The following is a 26,230-nucleotide window of genomic DNA, read 5'->3' on the forward strand; positions in this document are numbered from 1 at the left end:
TCACAATTCAGCAAAGTTCGATATCGTCGATCGGCCACGTTGTCTTCGATGTCATGTGGTTGGCGGCCGAAACGGTTGTTATGTCGGGTTTACCTGGTGTCAGCATTTTCCTTGCTGCGTTGGTCGGCGGACTCTCGGCTGTCGGCTGTGTGTTGAACTATGGGTTCTTTACTGTTGGCGTTGCTGTTTCGGATCCGGTATTTCATAACACCTTTCCTCTAAGAGCTTATCTAATATATCGGTAATCTCCGGTATAGGATATCTATCACTGATTGTTTTTTCATTCAGTTTACGATAGTCTATTACCAGACGAATTTTTTTTTTGTCCTGAAGAGTCCGCTTTCTTGGTCACTACCCAAACTGGTGACGTATATGGAGAGATAAATTCTCTTACAGTACCGTCTTTACAAAGTTTATCTACTTGATGTCTCACTATATCTTCAAATACTTTGGGGTGTCTGTATGATTTGGTGTGGATCGCTATGTTGTCGGTGGTTCTAATTTTGTGTTTTATTTTGTGAGTAAAAGTGAGGTAGTCGTACAAAACTTCCTTGTTTTTATTAATTGCTTCTTTCAGAGCAGTCTTTTCTATTTCGTTTAGGTGTTCGTCCCTTATTTCGTACTTGGTCGTCGTATGTTTTAGGAAGATTTTCTCAATTTCGTAATAGTCCTTCCCTAGTTCGAGCTCATTAGAATTAATTTCGACAGATCTTTCGTCGGTGTTTTTCCGAATTGCCAAAATTGCCTTTCCGTTCATTTCTTCGTATAGTCCTGGTAGTATTGAAAAATGGATGGTTCCAGGTGGCGCACGGAGAACCCTTCGATCATAAAATTGCGATATCGCAGTTTTTGATTTTTGCGATAGTTGATTTAACTAGTTTCTTTTTTATTCAACCAATATGGTTTTTGATTTGCATATATTCAAGTAGTTGAAAAATATGTTGTTTTGAATGCTGTCAAATGCCGGAGACAGTTGAAAGCAAAACAATAATCGCAATGCAAAATCAACAACTTTTTTAGTTGAAATCTGTTTGCATCACTTCAAAATGTCAATGAAAACAACATCGATGGTTAAAGCGTTTAGTGAAATTGAGTTTGTTAGTTGAAAAATTCGATTCATTCGATTTGAGAAATTTATGATAACAAGTGTTTATCTAACAGCGGTGTCGTGATAAAGTTAATCATCTCGTTGATCATCTCGTAATCTTTCAAGTATGCGCAAAAATTTTATGCTTCAAATTCGATCATTGATTTACTTCCAGCAGACTGTTTTACTTCCAGCTGTTTGATACCGATGATGATGTTCATGCATTAGCAATAAAACGCTTTTTGACATGAATTTAATTTATGAAAGTAACAGGAGCGAAGGGTTTCGAACACACAGAATGCGCTGCGATTGAATGGCGCGTTTGAATTGCCGTTGCAAAATTCCAATTTCCAGCGGTTGATACACCCAAGCTCATATAAATTGACTAAAATTTTCGCAAATCAATAACATTGTTCGAATGGATTCAACTATTTGCAATGTCTAAAACAAATAAAACCGATTTATTTTTCAACTAACAGAATTTTGTTTCAATAACAACACCAGTTATTTCAACTAAAATATTTGTTGAAATGGAAAGGTATGTGTCCTCACTAATTGACCGCATTTTTTTCAAACAGTTAAATTAGTTGTTTCAACCATCGTTACTGCTAATCGAAAAACAAAAATGACAGTTTAGTTAAAACAACAATCGATTAGTTGTACCAAATTTTAACCAATCGAATTCAGAAAGTCAACTAATATTCTGGTTGAAATGGGATCGCGGGTGGTTCCGTGCGGGATCGATCCTTTCCGATATCTCAAATTCCGGATGTCCTCTACGAAATAGCTATCGCTGGAATGTCGGTGTCCTCCACGTTATCCGTTGGACGTCGAATCGTACCACTTTTTTCACGATAAAAGATGTTCTTGAATATTTACTTCACTAACACTTTTTGTTTCGTTTTTACCACTTGGCTTACTGACTGCGCCAATTATGCCGTGTACTATCACGGTTTGAATAAAAAACCTGTTTTAATCCACCTAGTGGTGTAATGATGCCTTTCTCATATCAATCATACTATCATATATAATATTCCGATGCTGCTTACGATATTTATGCTTTCACTGAAACCTGGTTGAATGATAACACGTTAACCAAGCAAATTTTCGATAGTTCTTACTCCGTGTACCGACAAGACCGTAACGAAACTAACAGTTGCAAAACGAGCGGCGGAGGTATTTTGATTGCCTGTCGTTCCAAATTCAATTCGCGCTTGATAACTTTTTCAAACTGTGGCAATGTTGAGCAAGTTTGGATTTCCCTTTCTTTCTCACATCATACGTTATACATGTGTGTTCTTTACTTTCCGCCTGATCGCGTGAACGATTCTGACATGATTGAACAACACTTATGTTCACTTTTGTCGATAAGCGATCGAATGAGTTTAAACGACAAAATCGTTACTTTGGGAAACTTTAATCAACCAGGCAATAAATGGATTCACGGCTCTTGTAAATATTTACACCCTGATGCTACATCTTCCAAAACGAATATTACATCACGACTTCTGGACGATTACAATACTGCCGGGTTAGTTTAACTGAACGATAACTACAACAGCAACAATCGGCTTCTGGACCTATGTTTTTTCAGTCATGAATTATCGGATAAATGTTCCATAAGCGTTGCACCTTCTCCACTAGTTAAAACTTGTCGCCATCACCCTCCCCTTCAAATCACTATACCAGAAGACACGCCCGTCGTTTTCAATACCATTTCCGAAGCGACATACTACGATTTCAAAAATGGAAATTTCGATGCTATGAACCAGTTTCTGCTGTCGTTGAACTGGAAAAACTTATTTTCTAGTGGTGACTGCAACTCTGCTGCTATGTTATGGTCTCATGTAATCTCATACTCCATCGATCAATTTATACCAAAAAAAATTCGTCGTGAACCTATACATCCCCCAAATCTAACAAATCTAACCTTGAAACGTTGTAAATGCGCTAAACGGTCTGCATTAAGAAAATTATCCAAACGGACTTCGCTTCAATTGCGATCTCACTATATCTACCTTAACAACCGCTATAAACGACTGAACAGAATGTTATACGATGCTCACCTCCTTCGAGTACAAAATAATCTAAAAATCAACCCCAAAAGATTTTGGAACCACGTGAACGAACAAAGGAAAGAATCAGGACTACCCGATCAGATGTTTCTTGATGACGTTGAATCATCGGCGATATCTGAGATTTGCTACTTATTTCAACGACATTTCAGCAGTGTATTCTCCAATGAAATTCTTTCGAGTGATCAGATCTCCAAAGCTATCATCAATGTTCCTAGCCGCTCTCCAACTAGTTCTCACCCTTTCATAACAACTGCTATGATTGAAAAATCGTGTATTAAGATGAAATCATCTTCCAACGCTGGACCGGATGGTATTCCTTCATTAGTATTAAAAAAATGCCCAAAGAGTCTTCTTATTCCACTGTCGATGTTGTTCAATATTTCTCTTAGATCAGGAACATTTCCAAATATTTGGAAAAAATCATTTATTTTCCCAGTTTTCAAGAAGGGAAATAAAGCCGATGTATCCAATTATCGTGGTATAGCTGCACTATGTGCCGTATCTAAATTATTTGAAATTATAGTTCTGGATTTCTTGAAACACAACAGCAACAACTACATTTCAGAAACTCAGCACGGATTCATACCGAAACGATCAACTGCAACAAACTTACTCTGCTACACTTCTTTTATAGTTCGTTCTCTACAAGCACGCCTACAGGTTGATGCAATCTACACTGATTTCTCTGCAGCCTTTGACAAAATAAACCACCAAATAGCAGTAGCAAAACTCAATAGACTTGGTTTCAGCGGATCGTTGCTGAATTGGCTCGAGTCGTATCTAATTGGTCGCGAAATGTCTGTGAAGATCAGAGACTTCATTACAGTGCCTTTCGCTGTCAACTCTGGAGTCCCTCAAGGCAATCACTTAGGTCCATTCTTATTTTTACTCTACCTCAATGATCTCAACTTCATATTGAAATGCCACAAACTATCCTTCGCAGACGACTTCAAGCTATTTTATTTAGTTAAATGTCAAGAAGACACTATATATTTGCAGTCACAGTTAGACTTATTCACAAACTGGTGTCAGGATGATAGAATGGTTTTGAATGCCTCGAAGTGTTCCGTTTTGTCGTTTACTCCCAAACGCTCACTGATTACCTTCGACTATAGCATCTCGCACAATATACTGAAACGTGAATCTTCCGTGAAAGATTTGGGTATCATTCTTGATTCCAAGCTGGACTTCCAAAGTCACATCGACTATGTGATTTCGAAGGCCTCCAAGCTCTTGGGTTTCGTCTTTCGGGTTAGCAAGAGCTTTACTAATGTATACTGTCTTAAGCCATTATATTGTGCTCTTATCCGTTCGACGCTAGAGTATGCAGCTGTTGTCTGGGCATCTCACTATCAAATCGACATTGCACGCATCGAAACTATCCAGCGTAAATTTGTTAGATTCGCTCTGCGCAATTTACCTTGGAGGGATCCCACTAATCTTCCAAGCTACAAAGATCGTTGTAAGCTTATTGACCTGGATCTGCTATCTGTTCGTAGGAATGTCTCCAAAGCCGTTTTTGTTGCTGATTTATTACAATCACGTATCGATTGTCCCGAACTTCTGCAATTGATTAATCTGGACATTCATCGACGTAATCTACGCTCTCATCGTTTCTTGAGCTTACCCATTGCACGAACAAATTATGGTTACAATGAACCATTCTCCAGTATGTGCAGGACATTCAATAGCTGCTCCAATGTTTTCGACTTTCATCTATCCCGAAATATTATCAAACGATTGTTTCATTGCCACTTGTCAAATTAACTTTGGATCAGGATTTGTCTGTAATCGTTTGTATTTTTGTTCAACCTAGTGATGGTTGAACAAAAATACAAAAATTTCTCCCATCACCGTTGGAAACTAATCAGATTCGCTCGATGATACTAACCCTTTCGCTTCCCTTTTCATTTTCGTCTTCTTCTTTATTTCTATTGGAAACTAATCAGATTCGCTTGCAAATACTAACCCGGTCGCACTTCCTTCTTTCCTCCGTCTTCCACCATCTATTCGATCACTAATTAGATCTACTTTCCAATTCTAACCCCGTCTTTCTCTCCGTCTTCCACCATCTTTTCGATTACTAATTAGATCTACTTGCCGATTCTAACCCCGTTTTTTTCTCCGTCTTCCACCATCTGCTCGATCACTAATTAGATCTACATGCCGATTCTAACCCCGTTGTTCGACCACGCTTACTTTCCACCCCCTTCACCTACCTTCATCATCCATTTACCTATCCCCTTTTCTCCGCCAGTGAAGCAAGAACACTATTGCTGCCCTGTAGTGCTTGGTGTCATCAACTAAATATAGGGTTATAGCGACGACACGACCAGGCTCTCCGAAGAAAAATCAGCATTAAAACTGTTCGCTAACGATTCACCGCCAGTTACCACAACCTTGTAAATGATAAAAATAATCTTCTCGAGCAACACTGTTTAAGTTGCTATGGACTAGTTACCAAGGAACCCCAAAACAAATAAACATGTTTTGAAAGCAATGGAATAGTTCTTTTAGTGTTAAACTTTGTCCAAAGTAAGCAGAAATGCATTTAAATGAACTCGATTTTCGGAATTTAATCGAAACTATGGATGAAACCAACGAACGAGGACAATAATAAGCTTCCAGCGATTCATTCGTACACTTCACCTGCTAGCTTTTCTGGGCAGTAGGATTCGGTGTAATATGCCGGTGTCAAAATTGTTTTGTGTCGGTTGATTGCGCAGCAGTGGAAACATTATTTCACCTTGTTGGCCACTATTCGAGGATTACTAGTGGAATTCCACAAAGAAATCATTTTACCTTACGTTATGCAGGTACCGCAGAGCACTAGCCTCGCTCAGCTCGTTGTTGGTCATTTCCATGTCTTCCTTCTCACACAACGGTTTCAAGTCAAGACCTGAATTTTGAACTTGGCTTTATAAAAGACATAACTAATACTCCTCAATTTTTACATTCCGCTCGAGTTATGTAAATCCATTAAAATGTTCCGTAATATAAAAACCGATCTGAAATTTATTTTGTTTACATTCATCTTGCCTTCGATATGCAGTAACCAAGGTTATGGTGACTGTTATTCAAAATCAATAAATATATCAACTTGTGCTGCCAGTTTAAAAAAATACACTAGCGTTTTCGATTTGACATTTCCAGTTACTGAGGGGTAGTTAAATTTACGATACAGTTTTGATGGACGAGTGGCAGGTCGTGTCGTCGGTTATAGGTTTAGTTTTATTGATTAGTTTTTATTGTTAGTTTTAAGCCTTATTGTATCTGTTGGATCATTGTAATCTGTTGATACGAAAGATGAGGAGGTTTTATGCCTGCTGGAGAGAGAGATTGCCAAATTTCATCTCCATCGGGCTTTTCCCTGATCCCAAAATAAATAAATAAATAATACTGTGGTATTCTTCAAAATTATTTTTCTTCGGTTCTTAAAAGAATAACCGAAACAGATTTGTTTGACCGTCTACTGATAAAAACTATCAATTGAAAAAGATTTGAGGTCGATTTAGAAAACTTTTACGGTTTTTCGCTCTTTTCAGTGATGGTATAAAATTTTTACCACACTTTACCCTATATTTCCGGATCCGGAATTCGATGCAATTGATCCTGAAGTCGATGCGGATCCTGATGCAATTTAGGAATTACGTATGGGACCACAGGACCTTTCATTTGAACCTAAGTTTGTGAAAATCGGTCGCGCCATCTATGAGAAAAGTTAGAACACATATTTTCATTTTTTTGCACATTTTACCCCACAACTCCGGAACCGGAAGTCGGATCCAAATAATACGCAGGAATTTTCTATGGGACCACAAGGCCTTTCATTTGAATCTAAGTTTGTGAAAATCGGTTCAGCCATCCCCGAGAAAAGTTAGTGCACTTATTTTCACAATTTTTTGCACATTTTACCCCATAATTCCGGAACTGGAAATCGGATCCAAATACTATTCAGGAATTTTGTATGGGACCACGAGACCTTTCATTTGAATCTAAGTTTGTGAAAATCGGTTCAAACTCTCTTCGAGAAAAGTTAGTGCAAAAAAACGTTACATACACACATACGCACACACACCCACATACACACACACAGACATTTTTCGTACTCGACGAACTGAGTCGAATGGTATATGACACTCGGCCCTCTGGGCCTCGGTTCAAAAGTCGGTTCACACAGTGATTGCATAACCTTTCTATATGAGAAAGGCAAAACTTTATTTCACTTAATTTTCGGTTACATGGATTCGCTTATATGTCTCACTCAAGACTGACTAAAAATTCCTATCGCTAAACCTTTTTGCCTTTCTCATATAGAAAGGTTATGCAATCACTGTGAAAACCGACTTTTGAACCGAGGCCCGGAGGGCCGAGTGTCATATACCATTCGACTCAGTTCGTCGAGTACGCAAAATGTCTGTGTGTGTATGTGTGTGTGTGTGTGTGTGTGTGTGTGTGTGTGTGTGTGTGTGTGTGTGTGTGTGTGTGTGTGTGTGTATGTGCGTAGGTGTGTATGTAACGTTTTTTTTGCACTAACTTTTCTCGGAGATGGCTGAGCCGATTTTCACAAATTAAGATTCAAATGAAAGGTCTTGTGATCCCATAAAAAATTCCTGAATATTATTTGGATCCGACTTCCGGTTCCGGAATTATGGGGTAAAATGTGCAAAAAATTGTGAAAATAAGTGCACTAACTTTTCTCAGAGATGGCTGAACCGATTTTCACAAACTTAGGTTCAAATGAAAGGTCTTGTAGTCCCATACAAAATTCCTGAATATTATTTGGATCCGACTTCCGGTTCGGGATTTATGGGGTAAAATGTGCAAAAAAAAGAAAATATGTGTTCTAAGTTTTCTCATAGATGGCGCGACCGATTTTCACAAACTTAGATTCAAATGAAAGGCCCTGTGGTCCCATGCGTAATTCCTTAATTTCATGCGAATCCGACTTCCGGATCCGGAATGATGGGGTAAAATGTGCAAAAAATTGTGAAAATAAGTGCACTATTTTTTCCTCAGAGATGGCTGAACCGATTTTCACAAACATAGGTTCAAATGAAATGTCTTGAGGTGCCATAAAAAAATCCTGAATAGTATTTGGATCCGGCTTCCGGTTCGGTAGTTATGGGGTAAAATGTGCAAAAAAAAAGAAAATATGTGTTCTAATTTTTCTCATAGATGGCGCGACCGATTTTCACAAACTTAGATTCAAATGAAAGGTCCTGTGGTCCCATGCGTAATTCCTGAATTTCATCCGGATCCGGAAATATAGGGTGAAGTGTGTTAAAAATTGTATACCATCACTGAAAATGGGGAAAAATCTTTAAAAAAAATTCTAAATCGACCTCAAATCTTTTCCAATTGATTGATTTTATCAGTAGACGGTCAAACAAACCGATTTCGGTTATTCTTTCAAGAATCGCAGAGAATTATTTTGAAGAATACCACAATATTATATATGATAGTATGATTGATATGAGAAAGGCATCATTACACCACTAGGTGGATTAAAACAGGTTTTGATTTTGGATTTGACAATTCAGCAAAGTTCGATATCGTCGATCGGCCAAGTTGTCTATGTTGAATTATGGGTTCTTTACTGTTGGCGTTGCTGTATATATATATATATATATATATATATATATATATATATATATATATATATATATATATATATATATATATATATATATATATATATATATATATATATATATATATATATATATATATATATACGGTTTGTTCAAAAAGTACCCGGGATTCTCATTTTTCTAAAAAAATATTTATTTATTCGTCTACATCTATATGATCCTCTTCAAAGTAATCCCCCTTAGATATAATACACTTATGCCAGCGTTTTTTCCAGTCTTCGAAACACCCCTGATAGTCATTTTTTGTAATGCTCTGTAGCACTCTCAGTGATTCTGCCTTTATCTCTTCAATCGATGAAAAACGCTTTTGTTTCGACATCATAACCGTACACCCATGTTTCATCACCAGTTATGACCCTTTCAAGTAAATTTGGATCGTCGTTGACGTCGTTTAACAGCTCCTGAGCGATGGTAATGCGTTTGTTTTTTTATCAAAATTCAGCAGTTTTGGAACGAATTTTGCTGCCACTAGTTTCATGCCCAAAACATTTTAAAAAATATGATGGCATGAGCCAACTGATATGCCAACTTCATCAGCAACTTCTCTAATAGTGATTCGGCGATCATCCATAATCATTTTTTCCACTTTTCCCGCATTTTCATCGATTATTGACGTGCTGGGTCGACGAGCGTTCGTCGTCTTCAACGTCTTCGCGGCCATCTTCGAAACGCTTATACCACTCGTAAACACTTGTTTTTTTTTCATAGCAGACTTACCGTAGGCTCTCTGTAACATTTCGCACACTTGGTTGCACTTTATTTCATTTTTCACGCAAAATTTAATACAAATTCTTTGACTTTTCAATTCTTCCATTGTTTAAACTAACAAAAATCGCCGAGCTCAAAAAAACACGTCTACACCAGCCGCTACAAGACAGAATGTAAACAATGAATACAGCTGAAAATTTGACCATACATTAGGGACATATGTACCAACACAATAAAAAAAATTTGACCACCGGACTCTCCAGACGCGCGCAAATAAAAAATTCCAGGGACTTTTTGAACAGACCTCGTATATATATATATATATATATATATATATATATATATATATATATATATATATATATATATATATATATATATATATATATATATATATATATATATATATATATATATATATATATATATATATATATATATATATATATATATATATATATATATATATATATATATATATATATATATATATATATATATAAATATATATATATATATATATATATATATATATATATATATATATATATATATATATATATATATATATATATATATATATTTGTCGGCTGCTCGGCCATCCATGGAAGTTGACCATCAATGTCAATTTCCCTCTCTGAGCAGCCTAGATAGCCGTGTAGTGTCGGTAGCGGTTTCCCAACTGGCTAAGAATAACGCTACGGTCCACCTGTACCGGTGGTATAAGTCCACCAAACAGGTAAGCCGTGTGGCATCCGGCGGAATTATTTTTTACCAAGAATTGATCCACTGGTTTCCTGTTCCATGTCGTAAAAGGCCACAAAAATAGGAACTCCTAAGTCAAGGTGTATTTCCGTGCCGATGGCTGAATGGCTGCAGGAGGTTAAACAATGCAGTCGTGAACGGAATATCTTGGGATTTTCCCTTACTGTGTTAAGCGAAGCTCTGGCACAGTGGACGACTTCTTTCTTCGCAACTCGTGGGATTTAAATGATTAAAACATTTAAAAAAATCCTTACATGGTTCGCTATAGGCGATTATAAGCCAATATATTTGGTTTCTTGTAGTTGTTGTACGGTAAGTGCTGGAGGTGGAGTGTTCGTTACTTTAATTGATAATGGTTAGAGTAGCACAAATCAATCTCCAGCATAAACGTACAGCAACTATGAATCTATCCAGACTTCTGCAAGAAGGTAAAGCTTCTTTAGCTTTGGTTCAAGAACCATATTTCCAAAAGGGAAACTTCTACGTTGGAAAATTGTTAAACCCAGTCTTTGTTGCCTTTAACAAGACCGGAATGACTAATCCACGTGAAATGCCTCGAGCATGCATACTTGCAAATAGTGCTCTCGATGTCTCTCTTATATCGGAGCTCACAACTCGGGATATTTGTGCTGTCACAGTTGGTATGACTACTGATGGCATAGACAGGAAATATGTCTATTGTTCGGCATATTTGCCGCATAACCAACCTTCGCCAAGCGATGACTTCAAAAAGGTTGTATCATACTGCTGCAAAAGTGATTCACCGCTTGTAATCGGCAGTGACATAAATGCTCACCATATCATTTGGGGCAGCACAGATATAAATTCGAGAGGCTCTGATATGATGGAATTTGTGAGCAGTACAAACCTGCACATAGTCAATGCAGGAAACCGTCCAACTTTTGCGAGATCTGGCAGAGAGGAGGTTTTGCACGTAACTCTCTGCTCTGATAGAATTGCGCATGAGTTGGTGAATTGGCTCGTCTCCGATGAGCTCGAACCTTCGTTGTCTGATCATAAGTACATATTCTTTGATCATTCAAACGTTAAATTTGATATTATCACATATCGTAATCCCAAATCTACAAACTGGGACCTCTATGAAGAGGGCTTGGCGACTAGATTTTACGGGTACCAACCAACAATTGAAACCCCAATTGATTTGGAAAATGTTGTCGACGAGACAAACTCACTCATAGTTGCAGCATATGAAGAGGCTTGTCCACTTCGGATTGTGCGAGCTACTAGAGGAACTCCTTGGTGGAATGCTGAACTTGCTAGACTAAGGAAACTATGCAGAAGAGCTTGGAACCACCGTCGCAGAAATGGGTCGGAGGCATTCGTGTTGGCTCGAAGGGCTTACAAAAATGCTCTTCGATCGTCTGAGCGAAGTGGTTGGAAAAGCCTCTGCACAAATGTCTCTAGTCTCAACGAGGCTAGCAGATTAAATAAGTTACTTTCGAAGTCTAAGGACTTTAATGTCAGTTTCTTAAGAACTTCAGATGGTGAACACTTGTCTGATGAAGGTGATGTACTTCACTATCTTTTTAACACTCACTTTCCAGGATGTATGGATCCATCACCGACAGCTCTTCCCGAGACTTTTTCAGGTAGTTACGATTCTTGGGCCCTTGCTCGAAGCGTTGTGACGATTGAATCGGTCAAATGGGCAGTTGAGAGTTTTGCTCCGTACAAGTCTCCTGGAAAGGATGGAGTTTTCCCAGTGTTACTGCAGAAAGGGTATGAACATTTCAAACATGTTTTGAAGAAAATACTTACTTTTAGTCTTGCGACAGGATATATTCCAAGAGCCTGGCAGGAAATAATTGTCAAATTTATTCCCAAAGGCGGTCGCGACACTTATGAGGAAGCGAAGAGTTTCAGGCCTATCAGTCTAAGCTCATTTCTTCTTAAAACAGTGGAACGCATAGTCGATCACTATATCAGAAATGTTAGTTTGGGCCTGCATCCGCTACATGGAATGCAACATGCTTACCAGCGTGGAAAGTCCACTACAACCCTGTTACATGATGTTGTGTATAACATTGAAAAAGCTTTCTCACAAAAGCAATCTTGCTTGGGAGTTTTCCTAGATATTGAAGGTGCCTTTGATAACGTGTCTTTCAATTCAATTCTGGAAGCAGCCCGTGGTCATGGCATACCTTCAAGTATCACAAATTGGATACACGCAATGCTTAGCAATCGACTTCTTTGTTCATCGCTTCGGCAAGCAGAGATTAGAAAGCTAAGTGTCTGTGGGTGTCCTCAAGGTGGTGTACTATCCCCACTTTTATGGAACCTTGTCGCTGATGGTTTGTTAAGGAAACTTAATAACCTTGGATTTCCGACTTATGGTTTTGCCGACGATTATCATATATTGATGACCGGTATAAGCATTAACACTCTCTTTGATTTAATGCAGCAAGCCCTGCGATCTGTTGAACAATGGTGTTGTCAGGTTGGATTATCTGTAAATCCGGGCAAAACATCAATGGTGCTTTTCACTCATCGTAGGATAATCACAGGAGCTCGTCCGTTGCAGTTCTTTGGTTCAGAGGTCACTGTGGTCGAACAAGTTAAATACGTCGGGGTTATTCTTGACTCAAAACTGAATTGGTCTGCTCACATTGACTTCAGAATTAAAAGAGCTTGCATGGCTTTCGGCCAATGTAGACGAGCTTTTGGAAAATCATGGGGACTCAAACCCAGATATATTCATTGGATCTACACAACTATTGTTAGACCAATTTTAGCATATGGATGTCTTGTATGGTGGCAGAAAGGAGAAGTCGCGACAGTTCAGTCAAAGCTAAATCATCTCCAAAGGATGGTCCTAATGGCGATGACAGGAGCATTCACGACAACTCCTACTGCTGCTCTAGAGGCGCTACTGTGCATTAAACCACTACATGTGTTCCTAAAACAAGAAGCATTATCTTGTTCATATCGTCTTAAGGTTACAGGGCTTTGGAACAGTAACCCATTAGATTATGCTACCAGCCACACTCGCTTGTGGTCTCAAATGGTTACGTGGGATGAGTATTTACTCGCTCCTAGTGACCTAACTCTCACATGCAGTTTTCCTTTCAAAACATTCAATGTGAGCTATCCTTTTCGTGAGGAATGGTTGTCTGGTTGTCTGGAACGACAACTTGATGAACACATAGTTTGTTATACGGACGGTTCTCTGTTGAATGGTCGTGCTGGTGCTGGTGTCTACTGTCGTGAAATGAGGCTGGAGCAGTCTCATTCACTTGGTAGATACTGTACTGTGTTTCAAGCAGAAATCTACGCGATTCTGTGTGGAGTACAATCGGCACTTCAGCAGAGGATCTGTGGTAAGCGAATTTATTTTTGTTCCGACAGTCAGGCAGCCTTAAAAGCACTCAGTTCGAATGACTCACGGTCGAATCTAGTGATCGCATGTCGAACTCAAATTGAAGACCTCAGCATTTCAAATGCTGTTTACTTCTTATGGGTACCCGGCCATTCTGGTATTACTGGAAATGAATGGGCTGATGAGTTGGCTAGAGCTGGTGCAACGAATGATTTCGTTGGTCCTGAACCAGCTTTACCACTTTCAACTAGTTGGATAAAGCACAAGATTCGTTCTTGGGCTGCATCCAAACATGCCAGCTACTGGCGCAGCTTGCAAACTTGCGCTCAGACAAAAGCATTTCTACCAGATTTAAATCTGAAAATGTCAAAGTGTCTACTGCATTTCTCCAAGCATCATTGCAGTATTCTGGTCAGAGCTCTGACTGGACATTGCAAACTCAATTATCACATGGCTACTATTCAACGTGCTGAGTATTATTCGTGTGATTTGTGTGAATGCGATTATGGTACTTCATATCATCTGATATGTAACTGTCCCGCATTGACGCAGCTACGTATCCGGGTTTTTGGTTCTCCATACATGGTTGAGTCTGTGTATGCGGAGCTAAAATTGAAGGATATTCTCTCGTTTCTTACCCAATGTGGTAAGGAGCTATAGTCAGAAGGGTTCATCGTTCTTCCTGGAGTGAATGAATCCCTTCTGTATTTACCTTAAATAGGGTTTAGCAGATTGTTTGGCATCTTTTAGGGGGTGCCGAATTTACTTCTGCTCGTACATACTGCGAATCGTTCTGCATTCTTCCGGGAGTGCAGAATGGTGTCGCTTTTGTAAGATCTTCAAATCCTCTCGGGGGTTGGAGGTTTTATTAACAGCGGACTGTTCGGGACCTCGTAGAGGTTCAGAATTTACTTCTGCTTTCACTAAATGTGATCCTCAGCAGATTGTCCGGCATCCCTTAGGGGTGCAGAATTTACTTCTGCTTTTATGTGTTTTTGTGTCGTCAATTTTTCCCATCCTCCTAGTCCAACCCTTACCATTTCCTTTCAATCCTTCCCTCTTATATATCGGGAAAATGATGCTAAAAACAAATTGATGGCAAGGCACAAATCTCCAAATATCAAGGGGAACGTGCCATTTGAGCCAATTTGTTCTGATTCCTGATCCTCCAGACGCGCGCAAATAAAAAATTCCAGGAACTTTTTGAACAGACCTCGTATATATATATATATATATATATATATATATATATATATATATATATATATATATATATATATATATATATATATATATATATATATATATATATATATAAGAAGGAAAACTCCAAACTGCTTAGGAAATACTTAAAACGATTTTTTTTAAAACAAATTTAATGTACAGTAATACGCGACGATGCGTTCAGTGCGAGTGATAATATAGAACTGATTTTTCTTTCATTTCATCGAGGGGTCTTTCTATCGTCCCACACGGCCCTTCCTGACATTACTTCCGACCCGGAAGTGTCCATGGTTTCATATGGTCTCCAGCAGTCGAAGTTACTCTCGGTCCTTCAGCATCTTCGTCGAGTTTTCGTACTTCGTACCGATCATTCTCTAAAACTTTTATGATTTCGTATGGTCCGTAAAACTTTGGCTTCTCCTTTTGTCCTACACCGAACTGAGTTTTCGGTATGGCCACGGTATCGCCGACTTTGTACCTCTCTGTTGGTTTTCTACGAAGATTGTAGAACCTCCGATTCTCCTCTTGCATCTTATTAATACTTGCATGTGCCATGGTGCGCAAAGCGCTACGCTCTCGCTCAAATTCGTTACGGATTTCACGTTGCAACAATTCGTGTAACAATTCATCTCCTTTTGTGCGCATTTTAACACCAAGTAACAGTTGAAAAGGAGTTGTCTCAATTGCTCGTTGCCAACTGCTATTTAGACACTTTTGTACTTCGCCTACATGTTTGAACCACTCATCGGATCTCGGAGAGGATAGCTTGGTGAGCATCGGAATGATCACGCGATGGACGCGCTCCACCTGCCCATTGCCTCGGGGTACACCGGTCACGATAGTATGTAGTTCTATTTCTTCGTCATTACAGTATTTGGTGAACATTCCGGACGTAAACGCTGATCCTCTATCGCTAATGATTCTTCTTGGATTGCCAAAATTATCAGAGATTAATTTCAGCTTTTTAATCGTCTCGTCTGCTGCAGTAGTTTTTGTTGGAAATAACCAAACGTACTTCGTGAAGGCATCGATAACTGTTAAAATGTAGTTGTACGATTTTTTTGTCGAAGGCATCGGTCCCAGATGGTCTACATGGAACGTGTCCAAAGGAGCATCTCCTTTTGGAATCGGATGAAGTTCGCCCTCAATTTTTCCCCTCTTCCTTTCGCCGACAATGCAGGGAACACACGTGGCAATGCATCGTTTAATCTTATCTTCTATTCCAGGAATAAAGTAATCTGATTCAAGTCGTTGTTTGGTTTTCTTCACACCGAAATGACCCTTCTCATGCGCAGATCGAATCATCGCCGATTCCATGGACTCGGGTACATATATACGCTTGGCATCACCTTCACCATCGTAGAGCACGCCATTACTCACAGTGTAGTTTTTGAATGAACCATTTCCTACAACAGCTGCTTTAATCGCCTTAACCTTCTCATCATCTTCTTGAGCAGTACGCATTTGCGCAGTTACGGAAGTTGCTACGATAAGCACATCAGCGCGGGACAGCGCATCAACATGGGACATCTTTCCTCCTGAGCGATGTACGACTTCATATTCAAATTCGGCAAGTGTAACGACCCATCGTGCTACGCGTGCGTTCATCTTACGTTTCATCATCGTATCTTTGAATGCGCGGCAATCAGTAACAATTTTAAACTTGCAACCCAGTAAATAACATCTAAACTTTTGCAATGATTCAACTACCGCTAATGTTTCTAACTCGAATGAATGGTAATTCTGCTCAGCAGCGTTCGTGATACGACTGAAAAAATGGCACGGATGAAATTTCCCGTCATCTTCGGCGCGTTGTATCAAAATGCCAGCTAACGCAAGTTTACTAGCATCCGTATGTACTTCGGTTTCAGCGTCGGGTCTAACTATTCGTAGCACAGGATAACTTGCCAACCTCTCTTTAATACGATTAAACGCATCTACAGCTTCTTCATTGAATTCAAAACAACTCCCTTTTCGTAACATACCTGATAACGGACGTGTGATTTCAGCGAACGAATTAATGAATTTTCTGAAATAACTTGCCAATCCGTAAAAACGTTGTAACTGTTTCGTGGTTCTCGGTTGCGGGAATTGTTTTAACTTCTCGACTTTATCCGGTGCTGGTTCTATTCGACCGTCGTATACCGTGTATCCTAGGTATTCAACACGACGTTGTAAAAAGACACATTTACCCCAATTAAACTGCAAGCCAGCCGCTTCAGCGACTTCTAGAACTTCATTCAATATTTTTAACCCTTCATCTTCATCTTTGGAAGGGATAATTATATCATCCACAAAAACAATCACTTTGCCATCTTTAATCAAATCTTTCAATACTGTATTGATAAATCTACCGAATGCGTTTCTACTGGTGCATAGACCGAAGGGAGCACGCAGGAATTCATATTGGCCTTCGCTGGTCACAAACGATGTATACTTCTGACTGTTACGCTCAATAGGTACGTGAAAATACGAACTTTTCAAGTCCAGCGTAGTGAATATACGGGCATTAGACAACTTATCAATTTGTTCCTCCAAATTCGGCATAGGGAACTTATCACGGAGCATCCTTTTATTGATTTCACGATAATCAACACAAACGCGACGTGAACCGTCTTTTTTCGGAACGACTACAATTGCACTAGCATATTCGCTATCAGATGGCTGGATTATTCCGTCTCGTAGCCATTCATCTACCTGTTTCTTCACAACATCCTTTTCAAGTGGTGCGAGACGTCGCGGATTCTCACACACTATATCGTTGTTTGTTAATCTGATTTGTAATTCATTTGTCGCCTTCACTTTGGTTGCTGGTTTATAATTTTCAATAAGTTGCATAATCTGATCGCGATATTGGTACGGTACAGTTATCTCGTTTGCATTCATATATTCTTCAATGAGACCAATCCACTTCTCATCACACGCATCCGTCACAGAATCTTCAACCGATAGTTTTGTAATACGGACACCACTCGGCGTGATAGCATAGTCGACACGTTGAAGGTAATCCATTCCGATTATCATTGGCATATCGATAGCACTATTCGGGACAACATAAACACGAATTTCGTACTCATCATTTTCGATTAGCATTCTCAAAATAGCTTCACCACACACAACGCTAACATCACCGCCGTAGCCACGGACTTTCTGGCCAGATTTTTGTAACTTTTCGCCGCTTTTTTCGAACTTTAACCACAAATCTAGTCGTACCAGAGACAGTTCGCTACCAGTATCAACAAAAGCACGGATGTCCAAATCATGTATTTGAACGTTTACATACGGCTTCAAATTGTTTACTGTTTTCAGAACGTTAACCGTTGCTGTCTGCTTTTTATTAGACTTTTTGTCGTTTTTTTTCTGACACTCCTTTGACAGATGCCCATACGTGTTACAGTTAAAACATTTCGGCCCGTTACTTTTCTGCGGACATTCGCCTGCGACGTGTGTAGATTCACCGCAGTTAAAGCAATGTCGTTTTGTGTCATTTTTTTTCACTCTCCTTTTTCTGCTCCAATTTCCGTTGTTCCTTCCGCTTAAGGTGCCCATCATCTGATCGGGATTTCTTATAGGATTTCCTTTGCACTTTCTCATAGTTTAACAGCTTTTCTTTCAAGTGCTTAATGGTCTGCGCTTCGTATAGGATAGCCCGATAAAATTCATCGTCGGTAATTCCATCAATCACGTATTCGCATATGCTTGGTTCATCCAGCTGTATTGGCAGAGCGATTCGCTGCATTTCGTATATGTAGTCGTGAATGGACTCGATCGAATTCTTTTTTCGTGCTGCCAGTTTACGGTGTACGTCACTCGCTCGTATAACCGGGGAGAACTCTGCCATTAAAGCGTTTTTCAGACTGACAAATGAACTAAAGTTTCGTTGCGCAAATACAAATCGTCTTGCTGTATTCGTTAACTTTTTGCGGCACATGATCAGCTTTTCTTCGTCGTTCCAACGCGCTATATTTGAGATAGACTCAAATTGTTTCATCCATAACTTAACATCTTGACCATCTTCGGCTCCGAAAGATTCGATGCTTTCTTCGACATCACGAAACGAATACGGTTTTCGCGGCAGTTGTTTTCGCAATCTCGGGGTAGATGCCCCCCGTTCTTCGTTATCATTGTCATTATTCTTCTCATCGTCGTCGGATCTGTTGCTGGCGGTTTCCGCTCCTTCATCGTTGGACTGTTCTTCGTTACCGTCATCGTCGGTAGCATCGGCTGCGTCGCTTTCATCAGCTGCGTCGACTTCGGATTGCTTCTCCGGATGATTATTATCGGGTGCCTCGTCGTTGGCACACAGACATTCATCGTTCGCATCGTTGTCGTGAGAAACAATTCTTTCTGCCATCGTTTTTTTGTCTCCTTCCGAAGATATTCTCCGTCTTTCGCACTCTCGCATCAAACCAACTTTTGTGAAATTTTCACATAACTTTGCGATGCGGTCGGCCATCTTGCAATCATCTATCGAGATTTTACTTTTAGATGATTTATTGAACTTTCCAATCCACAGAAGAGCTTCTAGTAGCTCAACATTCCGATTTGAGCCCCCATATAAGAAGGAAAACTCCAAACTGCTTAGGAAATACTTAAAACGATTTTATATATATATATATATATATATATATATATATATATATATATATATATATATATATATATATATATATATATATATATATATATATATATATATATATATATATATATAACTTGCTCAACAGTGTGAGTATTGTGGATGACGCACTTTTCTTTCAAATTTTTGCGCCTTTCCCACCTTTTGAACCCTTCCGTGAATGATTCCTGCGCACGGGCCTGGACGTGACAGTGGACAGTAGATGCAATAGTGGCAAAGAAAATGAAGCGCTTTTTCATGATAATTTCCAATTACAACGATTGATTTGAAATTACTCCAAAAATAGCACGGCCGATTTTCGAAAAATAACCTCTTTCAATTTACCTAGTTCTCATATTACTAATACTTTCAAAAACATCACCAGTGGATTCAATGAAAAATTTTTTTTTCAATCTTGAATAAAATAAAAAAATTTCTTTGAGTATAAACTAATATAACCTTTTCAAATTGTAAACAGTTATGTCAAGTTAATAAGAATTTTTCTTTATTTTATATCGTCGCTCTAAATGAACTTTACCCTATAGTTCTAAACACATTTTACCCTATAGTTCTGGAACCGGAAATCGGACCCAGATAAAAATAAACAGCCATCTATGAGACTATATTAAATTTTTTGAGATTTTTTGTGGAAATCAATTAAATCATCTCTGAGCAAATTGAGTGAGTCTCGTTTCAAACTTTTTGACCACTACTTTTGATAGTTCAGGAACCGGGAACTTGAAACCAGTAAAGCCAAAGTCGGTTCGTTTAGTAAGTAACTTATATAGCCTACAAATTGAATCAGTTTTAAAGCTTGCTTCAGATAGAATTGGAACAAAGACAATTGCCTGTATTTCAGTTATTTATTATTGAATTCAAGATCTTTTTTATACAAATGTAGCGTTTTATTCATACTTTTAAGAAAAAATACGGATAAAATTATTCGTCACGGTTTCGAAGGAATTCTCGAATTTATCCAGGAACACGGCTCATTAGGCGGCGCACACCTTCTTCGTCCATCGTTTTAGCTATCCTATTCCACCAGGTCGTCATCTGATTGATGTCTTTGGCAACCTTTCCCTTTGCATTGAGTCTCCTCTTCGTGATTGCCCAATATTTCTCAATAGGGGCAGTTGGGTGGGTTAAGGTTTTCCGGAACAAACTGGACCCCTATCTTTGCATACCATTCTTGAACGACTTTGTTGTAATGACAGCTTGCCAAATTTGGCCATAACATTACGGGATGGTCGTGGGATCGAATGAACGGCAAAATAGTTTTTGGAGACACTCTTTTTGGTATAGCTCCGATGGAATTGTCTTATTTGTAACAAAAATTTTCGTTTTTTTGCCACAGCTGCAAATGCCCTGCCAAATCAAAAATTTTCTTGCAAATTTGTCGTCAAAAACAAATTTAAATTTGGCTAGAACATCCCTCCGAGCCGTTACCAAGTAAAATTTTTGACCTGGGATTTGCCCGAAGTCAGCCTTGGCATAGGTTTCATCGTCCATCAGAAGACACCCGTCGAACTTGGTCAGCACCTGGTCATATAGTTTCCAAGAACGAATTTTGACCACACTATTCTGTTTTATGATTCGATTTGGCTGTTTGCTAGCTCGATACGTCTTGATTCCTTCCCGGAGTCGAGTTCTCCTCACGGTACTATGGACAGCACCGAATTTTCTGGCCAAATCACGGTCCGACAGATTAGGATTCCTCTTAATCGTCTTCAAAATCTTACCACGCAGTTTCCGGTCGACCGTTCCACTCCGACGATTGGCTTGAGGCTTCCAAATCGTCGTCAATGTTTCCTTATACCGTTTGATCACGCGCCATACGTTTTGTTTTGGGCAATTTCAGCTGTTTAGCTAGTCTAGATGCAGACCATAATGGATTTTCTAAATAACTGTGCACAATTTTTTCCCTTCTTTCGGCTTTCATGTTGATTGTTTACAAAATACAGTCGATTTGCGGAATGTCAAAAATCATACGTGAAGCAGACAAAATTTCCGACACGTGGGCGCCAAGAACTCCCAATCCGTCCACCAGGAGCGCCACAATATGGGCAAAAGTTTGTTCCAATTCTAAATGAAGCAAGCTTTATGCCAAATCTAGAAGAATTTTCCCCTTCGTCGCTCTAAATGACGGTGTGAAAATCAATAGCAACGTGTGGGATTACGAGATTTTTTATTTTATGAGTGACATTACAACATCATTTTGAATTTGAACGTTTCGACACTCATCGTCCTATAATTTCGGAACCGGAAGATATGTTTCGGCACCGACGCTTGTACGATTAGCCACAGCATTCAATGGAACGTTAATTGATTTACCGGTAAAAGTTTCAATAGACAAATGAACCACAACATGTTTGATTTTATGAACATTATTCATTCGATTTTCAATGTTCGGCAAAACTAGAGTTGTAGACAAAGAATGGAGAAAAGTGTATCTTGCATTATTTTTGTTGTATCGTCGAGTTCTTTGCAAATACCATAGGCCGCCAATGCCATCACATCCTACATGTTGTTAAAAAATTGCGGTGTTGTGTATGAGACTCGACCGATCATGATGACATAAAAAATGCAATTTTAAAACTTCACTATCAACAGATATAAATTTGAAAAATAGGAAAATAATTGCGAAACACTATCTAGGATTCTAAAACTCACTATGGGAATTAATTTATCAGCGTTTGAGCGTTTAGTAGAATAATCATTCATTAATTCATATGAAAAAGTATAAATTCGAACAATCAAACAAATAGGAGCGTAAATGATATGTTTACTGACACTCGTGTCCTATGCGTTCTACCTTCATTCGTAAACTAAGACTCAGATATGATTAATCTAGCAGTCAATAGTAAAAAAGCACTCGCAAAATAAATACTCAGACGTATGTGTGTTTCTGTACCATTTTCTCAGGTCAAGTGTCCATTTACACACTATGTTCAGCAGTGAATGGTCAAAGAATGCTAATAATAGAATAGAAAGAACGCAAAAGTAAGAACACACGTTTGTATGTTCATGAATAAACACTTGTATATGTGCGCTGTGATTTTAAAAGAGGTTAGAATGGAGAAATACAACAAAACCAATTAAAAAAATCATAAACATATATTATATTATATGTCTTTCTATACAAAAAGTATGGGGTCCAGCCAGATACCATTAGTCAGACCGAGGGTAATATTCCGAACCAGCCGTATTTCGTCCTTTTCAAGGACACTGTCTATATTGCAAATTGCATAGATCGATAGCCAATAAAATTTTAGGAAGCTACCTGAAACCTCAATTCGATAGATAAATTTTAAATATATAAAATTGATGGTAAAAAACGAAAAAGGTCTGGCTGTATCGATTAGTCAGACGCAATGCGCTTAAATGTCGTTCGGGAAAACAAAAATGTCAAATTATCACCGTTGACACAGCTGACAAAATCAGTATGTATATTTTTCTATAGAACAACACTGAATTATGAATTTGTCCTACAAAAAAGACACCACATAAAATGTTGACCTCAAATTGACGTAACATTTGTAACATTAGCCACCTGCTGCGCACCAATCGACTATTCCAAAAAAAAAATGTATGGCTATGTGTGAGAAAAAAGAAAGTGAAAACTAATTGAGCATTATTAGATTAACTCAAACAAAATACTGAGTTTTAATAATTAATATAACAGATTTAGAGTGAAATAATTTGAACCCAGATATGAATTTTCAAAGGGACGAAGTTACCTGGGATAGCTAGAAATACTTAAAAAATTAAATCTCCTTACACTTTCAAAAGACCTGACAGTTCGGGTTTACATCTTATCCAAGTCAGTCGATAAAACAAAACCGCTTATGTTGGGGACAGAAGAAACCAAGTACAGTATTGTGTAGTGAACAATAGACCTCGAAAATGAGTGAACCAAACGAACAAAAGCTACCGTCGGTACGAAAGAATACAATTATTGTTGACTTCAGACAGTGCCAAATTCGACCTTCGATACGAGAACTTGAAGGTTTGCTTAAGGAGCAAATGCATCTTGACATTAAACGTGTGCATTTACTTCAATGCAATAAGACCAATAATGTTGTTTATATCCAGTTCTATAAAGAGTTTAATGCAATTCAATTCGCTAAAAACAATAATAATGTGCACTATGTGGAGCATGAAAATATCAAGTACAACATTCCAGTATATATGGAAGATGGTGCTATAGAAGTGCGTGTGCATGATCTTCCCTCAAGCGTCATCGATCCTTAAATTCGCCATACCATGTCCCAATACGGAGAGATTCTTTCTATCGAAAAAGGAATGTGGAAGAATTTTTTCCCCGGTATTCTGAATGGCATACGTTTGTTACGCATGCGCTTGTGGGAGCCTATACCTTCTTATGTGACATTCAGTCAGGATACAAGGATACCGTGCAAATCACTTGTTACCTATGACAATCAGATGGCCACATGCCAATATTGCCAAAAAGCTGTTCACTACGGTAAGCCATGTGATAAAACGGACAAGGAGACAACTATACCCAAGGACAACGGTGCTTCCTTCACATCAACCCCAAGCAACCCCAGTACACCTGTGACAGTCACCAACAACAGGGAAGTATCCCCTTCAACGAAACCATCCAACGTAACCCCTATAGAACAAAGTACACCATACCATGTCCCAAAACGGAGAGAATCTCTCTATCGAAAAAGAAAAGTGGAAGAATTTTTTCCCCGGTATTCTAAATGGCGTACGTTTGTTACGCATGCGCTTGAGGAGGCCTATACCTTCTTATGTGACATTCAGTCAGGATACAAGAATACCGGGCAAATCACTTGTTACCTATGACAATCAGATGGCCACAGTCCAATATTGCCAAAAAGCTGTTCACTACGGTAAGCCATGTGATAAAACGGACAAGGAGACAACTATACCCAAGGACAACGGTGCTTCCTTCACATCAACCCCAAGCAACCCCAGTACACCTGTGACAGTCACCAACAACAGGGAAGTATCCCCTTCAACGAAACCATCCAACGTACACCAGCTGCAGTTAACAGCTTACCATCCAACCAACCAGAAACTGCAAACAATGTACAACAAGGCGCATCTACAGCAACTAGCAACGAAATAAACAACAATACCACGGCAATGGATGACGAGACGAACCACGAACAAACTGCCCCTCAATCCTTGCAGGAGGAAAATGGAAGCTCCTCTCCCCCTAGAAAAAGGGTGACAACGAGATCCAATACAACAAAATTTTATCTAAAAACTCAGCTAAATCGGCCACGTAAAGCTTGTACGCAAATAGGCCTGAATAAAATATTTTTTTAAATAAAATTTTTTTTCCGAATATTAGTTAGTTGATTGATTGTATGAATTGTGCAAGCTTTCCCCTTTTTCACTAATGGAGTTTGAAGCGATGCACCTACTTTAATGTACAGATTAGTTGCATTAAACAGCTACTATTCTACAGCTATATATTCCAAACTTGAAACCATTCCTTTTTCAATTTGCTAATATAGGAGGCTAGGTACGACAAATTTGTAGTTTATTTTTATTGAACTTCATCAAAGATATCTGATTCTTCTCGGAATTTCAGTACGAAACAATTGCAATGCCCTGGTCTGAAATGTATCGAAAATCTTCGGTATGCAAGTCATTTTAATAATAATTATAATAATAGTAATAATAATAATAATAATAATAATAATAATAATAATAATAATAATAATAATAATAATAATAATAATAATAATAATAATAATAATAATAATAATAATAATAATAATAATAATAATAATAATAATAATAATAATAATAACAATAATAATAATAATAACAATAATAATAATAACAATAATATTAATAACAATAATAATAATAAAAATAATAATAATAATAATAATAATAATAATAATAATAATAATAATAATAATAATAATAATAATAATAATAAAAATAATAATAATGATAATAATAATAATAATAAAAATAATACAGATTAACCTGTATATATGTCAACCCTGTATCGCATGGCATAGTTTCACACGACCCCATACTAGTATAAAGATGTGTTCAACATCATCACATTCGCTTTCGCATTGCCGTTCGTAATTGAATGTGCTAGTGACGGTACAAATCTGCCTTTTTTCCGGTTTTCGGTGTCATCTAGCTGACGGTGTGTCGTATGTTCAGAGTAGCTGCTTTAACTTAAATGACGCTCTTTCTCACATCACATTTCATTTTATACCTGCTACTGGTAACGGTGTAGAGACGTCCCTCTTGTTAGAATTCCTTTCCTGTTCGCAGAACGGGAAACAGTGAAACGACATAAAAGAGAGAGTGAGTATAGCAGCAGCCATCATTCGTCATCTAACACTCGATGTTAACTATGGCATACTGGCTACCATACCATCCATGGATACGATACGGTAGATCGGAATATATAGAGAAACTAGGGCTGACAGCTGCGGTATTCTACTCCTTCAGTAAAGCAGGGTGGAACCGGCTTGAAATGGCGAGTAGGCTAATGTCGCAGCTGCCTTCCGTCCCATAAAACCGTGGCAGGCCTTATGGCACGCCGTCTCACTTTCAGCCACCCGGTTGGGATGACTGGGTGGAAGTAGGTTCAGATGCCCTTTTCCTGATTTGCGCTGATCCGGCTCTGAGCGTAAAGCCAACCCTCGCATGGCCTCACTGCACCGCATAGGTAACCATGGGATCATGATAGCGACTACTTTCGGCTGGGTTTGACGGTAGCCATAAGGGGGA

The 26,230-nt window shown here is 38.5% G+C and overlaps 1 protein-coding gene across 1 annotated transcript; it reads right to left on the reverse strand.

Moving 5' to 3' along the window:
- Positions 1-16,790: 16,790 nt before the first annotated feature.
- Positions 16,791-25,493, reverse strand: LOC131428832 (uncharacterized). The gene is made up of 4 exons (XM_058592876.1): positions 25,466-25,493; positions 18,352-19,218; positions 16,897-18,290; positions 16,791-16,838 (listed from the first exon to the last, which is right to left on the reverse strand). The coding sequence occupies exons 1-4, from the start codon at positions 25,491-25,493 to the stop codon at positions 16,791-16,793; spliced, it is 2,337 nt and encodes a 778-aa protein (XP_058448859.1).
- Between the last annotated feature and the right edge of the window lie 737 nt (positions 25,494-26,230).

This window comes from Malaya genurostris, chromosome 2 (assembly GCF_030247185.1).
Source record: "Malaya genurostris strain Urasoe2022 chromosome 2, Malgen_1.1, whole genome shotgun sequence".
Classification (NCBI taxonomy): domain Eukaryota; kingdom Metazoa; phylum Arthropoda; class Insecta; order Diptera; family Culicidae; genus Malaya; species Malaya genurostris.